The 9,179-nt window shown below is 48.5% G+C and overlaps 1 protein-coding gene across 1 annotated transcript; it reads right to left on the reverse strand.

Moving 5' to 3' along the window:
* Positions 1-3,164: 3,164 nt before the first annotated feature.
* Positions 3,165-7,092, reverse strand: TMEM37 (transmembrane protein 37). The gene is made up of 2 exons (XM_053948456.1): positions 6,307-7,092; positions 3,165-5,431 (listed from the first exon to the last, which is right to left on the reverse strand). The coding sequence occupies exons 1-2, from the start codon at positions 6,325-6,327 to the stop codon at positions 4,859-4,861; spliced, it is 594 nt and encodes a 197-aa protein (XP_053804431.1). The 5' UTR covers positions 6,328-7,092; the 3' UTR covers positions 3,165-4,858.
* Positions 7,093-9,179: the final 2,087 nt, after the last annotated feature.

Here is a 9,179-nt window from a genome sequence, read left to right on the forward strand (position 1 = left end):
GTAACCAAGAAAAATGAATTATTCCCAGATTCTGTGTAACATGTTCACTTCAGGCATCAAGCACATGCCTTGTTTGTATGAAGAGCTGAGTAACTCCATAAAATCTCCTGGATGTCAGCTGGAATTTGGTGTCCTCAACTCCTGGGGAAGAGCACACCCACTTGGGAAGATACCAGAAGCAGGCAGCCCCTGGAGTTATGATGCTGTGACCTTGTCCTGGTTTCTGCTGGCTGTAGGAAGCTGTTGCCAACCACCACCACAGGGAAAAGGGTTCTTACCTCTCCCACCTCCTGGACAGGCACTACAAAGGCTCCCTGCACTGCTGGGGATCTTGCTGGTTTAGCTGTGCTGAAGGATGCTAGAGAAAAGAGCTGCTTAGCTCTGGGGACATTGACATGTTTATAAGCAGATGAAGAGGAACAGGAAAGCAGATCTCAGCGAGCAATGCAAAAGCAGGAGATGAAGGCACAGAGGGTGAACACAAACTCCATGTTCATAGAGCCCACCCCTTTCCCTTTCACTGCACTTGTTCCTGGGTATTCAATGTAGTATGGTGGCTTTACCAGTAAATGGGACCTGAGTACCACCTTTCACACAAGTAGTTGTCATTGTTCAGGGACACTGGTGACAGCCTCTGGCTATTCAACCCAGATGCCCCGAGGAGCCAGTTGTCCTTCTGCAAGCCAGCACGAGCATCAGCAGACTAAGAGCTTTTGAATTTAAGAGGAAGTCATTAATGGATTTTCTCTCCAACACGGCAACAAGGAAGTTAAGTTCCTAGCAAAACTGTCAGAAGCAAAAACCAATAGTTGTTCAGTGATTAATTACATTGTGCAATGCCTGAGTGCAGGGGAGCCGAAATGGGCTGTTTCAGAGGGGTTGGCACCGATTCAGTGGGGTTGGGTCCAGTGAAGGTGAGAGGCCTCAAGAATTCAGGCTACACCCCTTCCAGGACACTGCCTGGGGCAGACCTTGTTTTTACCCAGAAAAGAGGCCCTTCTTGCATGTGCCAGCTGTCTTAGAGGGCTGAGAAGGGCCATTATCAGCTTACCAGCAGAGGGAAAGAGAAAGCAGGTGAGGACAGTCATGTAATATATCTTTGTAAACATCTTCCTATGGCTTGCAAAAGCAAGCAAAGCTCAACCCCGTTCCTGGTGTCCCTACAAGCACAGCTGATGAATGGAGACTCTAGATGACCTCCAGTGTACCCTTCCAACCTTAACTATTCTGTGATTCTGGAAAAACACGGTCCAGGCAGGAAATTTCCCTAGCTAGCATGCCCTGTATCAACATTTCCTTATTCTTATCCACAGGCAATGGCTTGTGTACAAGTGTCCAATTAAAGTCAGTAGCTAAGTCTAAACGGCTCATTAACAAGAAGTGATGTTCATTACCCTGCTTTTAAGAGAAGATGTTAAACTGAGACAGGCCAACGACCTCTCCTGTTGGAAAGAGAACACCAGGTGCTAATTAACTTGATATTACATAAACTAATTTAGTGATGTAGCTGGGAAGCTCTTTTCTTGACACTTAACTAAATCTGCTAATACAGTGAGCTCTGAGAAAAACACATAAACATTTGTACTCAGACACCACTTTTTGCAGGCTAAACAATCAGAGCTGAGGAAAAGAGCAAGGATGCTTCAGACACGGGGTACAGTGTGGGAACAGGAAGGTGAAGGACACAGGAAAGAGCTCTTTAGCTGGTAAACAGAGCACATGCAACAGCAGGAAGTCATTAAAGCGCCTACAAGGTTATCTCAAATTCCCACGAAGGAACACAGCTGACTGCCCTTCTTGTTTTACAAGACAAGAAAGCAGTGCTGGCTTCTTGGGCTGGTGCAGACACTCTGGGGAGAAAAGGAGAAGGGAGCATGTAGTGGCCACAGTTCCCTTGGTCAGAGCTTGGCAGAGCACCAAGCAGTCATTTCTTCATCAGTTTAGCTGGGTAAACACACTGAATGGTGCCTGGGAGATTATGTAAAACCTCCCTCATCCCCTGAAATCTGCACCCCAATATCGAAAGATAAAAAGAGTGAATTACAGTTCTTATTTCAAATCAATTTATTTAACAAACTTCAGGAATATTGCTTGACACTTCCAAACGCTTCAGAACATGAACAGTGACCACTGCTGCACAGGCTGCTCTATATAAGGATGTCTCCAAGACAATCAACTCTGTTTTGTAATATTTAGCTGTCAAAATGCATCTTTTCCCAGCATAATTGAGCAGTACTATACAAAAAAACAGTTGGAAAAAAAAGTTACTCCATTTTCCCCAGAGGATTCCCTACCCCCTACAAAAGGCCTCTTCTTTAGCTGGCAGAGTGTATCCTAAAAATCATTCCCAATTGCACACCATGTCTAGGGTGGACTCAATGGCCAATTGTCCAGTCTCCCTCTAACCCGAGCGGGAGGCACCAGCCTGGAACCCAGTCTGGCTATGGCTGCCTTCCAAGGAAAGGGATGGAGGCACAGCCTCCCGCTAGCATGAGGGAGTGTACACACAGAAGTGATTTCCAAGTCTGGATGTCACCAGAGTGTCACTCTGAAGTTACATTCATGTTTCTAGACAAGCCATAGACAGCCTTACATGCAGAGGAGCTGTCCTGCCTGACATGGGCACCCCCAGGCACCACAGCTGGATCACTGGGTAGTTAAGGTACTCCTGGTACACCTGGCAACACCAAAAGGCAACAGTTGGGGACCAGAACTTGCAGGGTCTCTTTGGCCTAAATGGCTCTGCAAAAGCCAACAGCACCAGCTCACACAAACATCTGCAAGTTCAGCCCAGCAAAAAGTCTTCAACAGTGCCACCCAGCAAATCAAAGGCACCTTCACAAACATACACAGTCACAGTGCAGTTTTCCAGAAACACGGGCACAAGTCCTTGTTCTTGAGAATGGGCTAAGAAACCCCATCAAAGCCCCAGACATCACAAGAGCTTCAGGAAATGTCTGGGTAGCACAGCTCTGCATCATGTTGACAGAAAGATGAGCAGATTCATGTGCAAAAGTACAATTGGCACTGTCCAGAGCAAGCTAAGTCTGAACCTGCATTGTAAAACAGGCTTAGGAGTGTTGTCTTAAGAAGTTACAGAAGTCCAAGAAGGAACAGAGACTGTCCTGAAAGCAAGCAAGTCCACAGGTGCACATTCATCAAAGTCAGCTTAAGATTCTTAGCTTTCCAAGACAAAGCTGTTTACTCATGGCTCACATACACAAGCTTTTTGACCTCTGTGCTATGATGCATTTGTTTCAGGTGAAAAACTGTGTCAAACTTGTTGCACAGGAAACTAAAACCTTGCTCAACAGACTAGGTACAGGGATGAAACATGCAGAAACATTCGTTCTGAAACAAGGATATAAGCAGCTTTACCAGTGGATAAAAGCAAACAGTAAACCAGAAACCCTGAAATACTCTGAAGACATTTTTAACTGTGAGCAACTGAGTGCTGTGTGTTGGACAGGGAGAACACATGTAGGGCAATCTATTCTACAAATGAAGTCTTCTCTCCTTTTACATAAGACACTGTGGAGAACTTCAAAAGCTGTAGTAATTTTAGAGATCTTGACTCAGATATTGGCAGGAGGAAGCTCAGCCTTAGTATATTAATTTTGGCCTCTCAGGTCTCCCAACATTTCTACAAGTGGTGACAGATTAGAGCTGCACCCATCAGCCCCTCCTTAGGCAATCACAGGCTGCTTCTCCTCCCAGGCTCACTGTTAGTGGAAGGAAAGGACCTGATCTGGACAGGAGGATCTAGGACTTTCTCCTCCCTTAAGAAATGCTACAGGTGATTCAGCTACAGCATAAGCACTGCCCCAGTGGAAACCGTGATAACCAAAACACATTCCAGAAGCTGTGGTGGTCTCTGCATGGTCTGCCCAGCCACAACAGCCCATGAAGCCTCTGCAGAGCTTCACCCTCTTGCCACCAAAAAAGAAAAAAAAAGAAAAAAAAAAAAAAAAAAAAAAAAAAAAAAAGAAAAAAAACTCTAGAGCAATGCCCTGTTACCGTAAACTGTGCAAGGGTTGTTAGAGAGCCAGTTTGGTTGACCAGTTGGCACGTGTCTTTCAGGGGTGGCAGGAGAGTGGTGACACTGGGGAGAGGCCACAAACACCTGTATACCACAAACAATGTGCACTACTGCCTGAGGAAAGCATCACATCCCTTCCCTCTACACCTGCATCACCCAACACCTACCCCTGGCCCCAGGTCAGCACCTCTGTTTGAAGTGTTCCCAAAAAACTGACCAAGAAAAGAACAGATAAAGGGAACGTGCCCAAAGGAAACAAAACCTGTGACCAGATCAAGTTCTGTGTGCCTTCTCTTTTGAAAGAAAAATGAAGGAGTAAGATCCAGTGAAGAGTTTCAATACTCCACACCAGTGAACATGGCCAGGCAGAAATCATCTGTCCCTGGGCCAGAACAAACCCATGAGACACACCAAAGCTGTATCACACTCTTCACAGGCTCCAGAATATGGGGAAAAGCACAGCAACACCAAATCCACAGCAGTACCGGTGTTGTGCAAGCCTCAGCTCAACATGTGGGATAGACTGCAGTCTTCCAAATCTCTGCACGTTTAGCAGTACACCCTCTGCTTTAATCCACTCCTCCAGAAAACCATATTGCAGTAGCAGTCAGTCCCAGTCACTGCTTGGCTGGTGTTGCTCAGCTCTCCATGCTGGCCAGTGGGTGGGTACATCTTCTATAGGCATCAAGACTGACTCATGCTTCTCCTCCTTGCACACAAATTAAGACAGGGCAGCCTTTTCAAACTTCATTAGACTCTCTTTCTTCCAGTCTAATTGGCAAAGCTGATTACACAAAGGCAGAGGTACATCCTTTGAGCCTAGATTTTGCCGACCCCATTCCTGAGGTGTGTGAGGCTGTTGATGTGAAGTCCACTGATTCCGTTAAGGAAGAAGAGAAAGGCAGCAATGAACTCACACCAGTATGTCAGCGTGAAGCCTGTGAAGGTGAGGTGATCCTTCACCAGGATGGAGAAGCTCAGAACACCAGTGGCTGACAGCAAAAAAGAGACGAGGATGAGAACAGAACCCATTGCCCATTTCCGCCTTGCACTGGCATCATCGCAGACTTGGGACACCATCAGCAGCTCCAACCCAAATATGGCAACCACAACAGCAAAGGACACCATGCTCCTGATGGGAATCACCCCCACGCTCAGCCCCTCCACCTGGGCCAGGCTGAGGTCTGTGACACACTTCAGGACGCTGTCGTTGCTAACGGTGCAGAAGTGCCACAGTCCGAAGAGCTGCCCCCTCGCAAAGAGCCAGCGGCCATCGCAGATGGAGATGGACGACAAGACCACGGCTATCGCCACGCACAGGATGATCAGGCTCCTGATGAGCGTCTCAAAGAAGGATTTCTGTGGTCTCCGGTGTGCCAGCAGCTGCTGCACCTGAAAGGAGAGCATGAGGAAAAAACAGAGTTATAACAGTGCTGCTTCAGGGTGAAATGAAGCCAGAGGGACAAAGCTGTGGGATTCAGTATTTGAAAATATTTACTTGTGCACATCAAACCCCTTCTCGCAGGGGAAGGCTGTACACAGGAGAAAGGAAGGGTGGGTGAAGCTCTCCCAGTTCCCTAGCTGCACAAACAATGCTCCCACGTCAAGGCCTGGGACCGGGATCACAAAAGCTCTTGGCTGAACCAGGTCCATGCCCCACGGTGTTGCGGCACAGCCTCCTGCTGTGGCAGGGCTGGAGGAAGCCACCGGCCCCTGGGAGGATGGAGGTCCGCGGCTGGGACGGGGGAGGCGGCAGCAGCGGGCTGGGGAGGGCTCTTCGTTCCCAGCACTGCCCTACTGAGCTGCAGCCAGACGGTCTCTCCTCCTCCAGCCAGCAGCAGCAGCGGCCCGGATCTCGGTCCTCGCCCCGGGGTCGCAGGGCTCACCTACCCCAGGGCTTCGGGGGAGGAGGGGGAATCTTCGGCTCCAGCCCCCGCGGACCCGCCTGGGCATCGCACTTCCCCTCCTGACCGAAACCCTCCAAGTGACACTAGATGTAATGGAAAGTCGAGCCAAGAGCCCCCAGCCCCCTCGGAGAGCCACGTGCGGCGGGGAGGCGGGAGCCGCGGCCCCGGGGAGCTGCCGCCGGCCGGAGAAGGCGGGAAAGGGAATCCCGCCGGCTGCGCCCCGCTGCTCCGGGAAGGGTCGGAGCTGCTCCGGGAAGGGTGGGAGCGACCCCGGCCGCGCAGGGACAGGCTGAGGCAGCAGCCCCGCGGCGGGGCGATGCGCGGCCGCGGCCCGGCGGCGGGAGAGAGCGGCGGACGTACCTGCGCCCCGATGGCCGTCATGCTGCCGGCGGCGCCGAGAGACGCGGGCGGGCTGCGGCCGCCGCTCTTTATCTCCCCGGAGGGCGGAGGGCAGCCCCCCCGCCCGCCACGCCCGCGGGGCCGGGGCGCCCTCCGGGCCCCCCCGCGGCTGAGTCAGCAGCGCGGCCCCGACGGGCGGAGCTGGGCTGGGCCGGGCCGAACCGAACTGAGTCGAGCGGAGCGGAGGGAGGCTGCTCCTCCCCAGCCCGGCACCGCGGAGGGCAGCGCTGCTCTGGCCCGGGACACGGACTCGCCCAAGCCCGCTGTAGAGCACGGCTGCCGGGCAGGCGGTGTCCTGGGCGCTGGCGATGCCTCTCGCTGTAGCTTCGCCCTGTCCCGTGTCCCCGCGTGTCACCGGCTGCCGGAGGGCTCGGGGTGTGTTCTGCCGCCGGCAGTTTGTGGTGCCGTGCCGGTGCCAAGCGTTGGTGCGCGGGGAGGCTGCCCCAGCCCTGCCCGCTCGCCCGGGACACCGCAGGAGCCCCCGGGAGCGTCTCTGGGGCTGTAGCGATGGGCTGCGGTGACACCCAGCCCCGGAGACGCCTGCGGGTACGGGAACACCCCGTCCTGCCCTCGCTGCCCGGTACCCGCCGTGTCCCCGCCGGTGTTTGCTCCCGAAGCCGTTCGGCACCGGCTCCGGTGCAGCGATGGCCTCGCACCTTGGGCTGTGTGCGCGCTCTTATCTGCTACCAGCCTGCTCTACCTCACCTATCTCTACCCGTACTGTCAGCAAAAACCTCTCTGCTCATAAAGTTTTATGCCTTAGCTCTGTTTCTCACTCATGTTTTGCCATCCTCTAATGAATTACTGACTGCTTTTTTTTTTGTTGTTTGTTTTTTGTTTTTTTTTTTCGGTCTGAAACAGCTTTTAAAAAGCCCAAGAAAGCTGGGTGTTGCTGTGTCATCAGAAACTCTTGTTTTACTGCCAAAATCTGATTTTGACTCCAGCAGAGAGTCTGAGGTTCAGTGGACAGCCCCACGGGTCGTTGTTCTGGGCCTCCCTCATATTCACAGGGGTCAGAATTTGGCCATTCCCTTTCTAGCCAGAAGGCATTGGAAGGATCTCCTTCTCCAATATGGAATAGTAGAAGTTATTGCTACTTTGCCCTTCTTGCAACTTCCATTTCTGAACTAATCATCTGTATATATAGATTGTCTCATTATTTTAATCTCTATGCAATTTCATCAGGGTCTACTGTGCTTCCTTTAAAACACCATTTATGTCTGCTGTGATCTGTCTGGGGTGTTTTCTGTAACACTTTCTAGCAAGAGTGAGTGTTCTGAACAGCATTTACTTTGGTTTTCATATTTTTAATTTTAAGCATAAATGCTGACTTTTTTATTTCTCTCCTCCTGTAGAATCTTTTGTTTAAATGTTTCTCTACAAAGTTGTATACAATGTTAGATTATATTTCTATCAGACACAGAATTGAGATTTTCTCCTTTTGCAACTCATGGCAAATGTTTGCAAGGTCTGTTGTTAAAACTTATTTTGTGGGTTTGTGGTCAACAACATATTTTGTTTTCTGAATGTGCTATCCAAGCTAGAAAACTTGATGCTTGCCACATCCCTTTCATCTTAAGTTCACCAGTTGATAGAAGATCTTTATGAACATCCTGAGCTCTTTATTCCACAGGTTAAACAGCATTTCTGCATTGCATTGTGCAGGCTGATTACATGCATTTGCTGTTATACCCTTCCACTACAAAGTTCAAAATTCAACAATATATATGTACTTTTGCCTCAAAAAGCACAAACAGGTCTTGTCTCATTTGTTGCATGAGCTGAATAAATGCTGCTTGCATGTAACCATGCTGAGCAAATGCAGACTTGGACCTGACAAAATATACCAACTCTTATCTGGAAAAAACCTCACATAACTTATGCTTTCTGTAACATTGGCTCAATCCTGCAAAGCATTAGGCAATTTGGCCCACAATTAGCAAAATCATTAAGCATAGATCTGCATTTAAAACATCTGAGTCATCCTACTGACTTCAGCAGTTAAAAATCTTAACTCTAAACTGTGAGGGGTATTCTGCTGGGCAAGACTTTTTTTTCTGTAAAAGCCCATGGTAAGGCTCACATGAGTAAACACATGCATAAAAAGCTTTGATGAATGAGGAAATTAAAGTGGTTACTTTTGGAACCAAAACTGCTTCCCTGTCATATTTGGATTCTTTAGTAAATATATAGTTATATGCCAAGCCTGTTCTTTGAGGAAAAAGGGTAGTAGGGGATGGTACATTTTCTACAAAGGATAAATTGCTTCAATGTTTTGTAAAATATAAATGAGTATGAAACTGGACCTGGAATTTTAATAAGCATTGAATAGGCAATTTCACAGTCACTTTCCTGAAGTCACCCTGGAGAGGATGGTTGTGAGTACTTCATTTCTACACTTTCCTGGCAGGAGATACCTTCTGGTAAAGCTGTCTCTGCACCTTTTTCAAATGTAATGAGTTTATCTTCATTTCTCATTAGAGATCAAGCCAAACATATTATGTGATTAAAAAAAAAAAAAAAAAAAAAAGTGGGAAAATACCTCTATACTATTTTTGAAAATCATATGTGAAAATGGTATTTTGCAATAAAAAGAGCTCAGTTCTGTAAAAAACATTTTTTGTCTAAAAAATACATCACCTATGTAATAACAACAGAAAAAATGACCGTTAAAGCACTTTAGAGGTATTTTTGGTTGTGTTAATGTAGAGTTCTTGGTATATTGCCAGTTTCATTATTTTGTTTAGAAAGTCCTTTTTCTCTATTGTTTAAGTAGGCATTTCACATCCTATCCCTGGAGAGAAAGTTTTCAGGGAAATGTGTTCATAAATAAT

Source organism: Vidua chalybeata, chromosome 7, assembly GCF_026979565.1.
Source record: "Vidua chalybeata isolate OUT-0048 chromosome 7, bVidCha1 merged haplotype, whole genome shotgun sequence".
Lineage (NCBI taxonomy): Eukaryota > Metazoa > Chordata > Aves > Passeriformes > Viduidae > Vidua > Vidua chalybeata.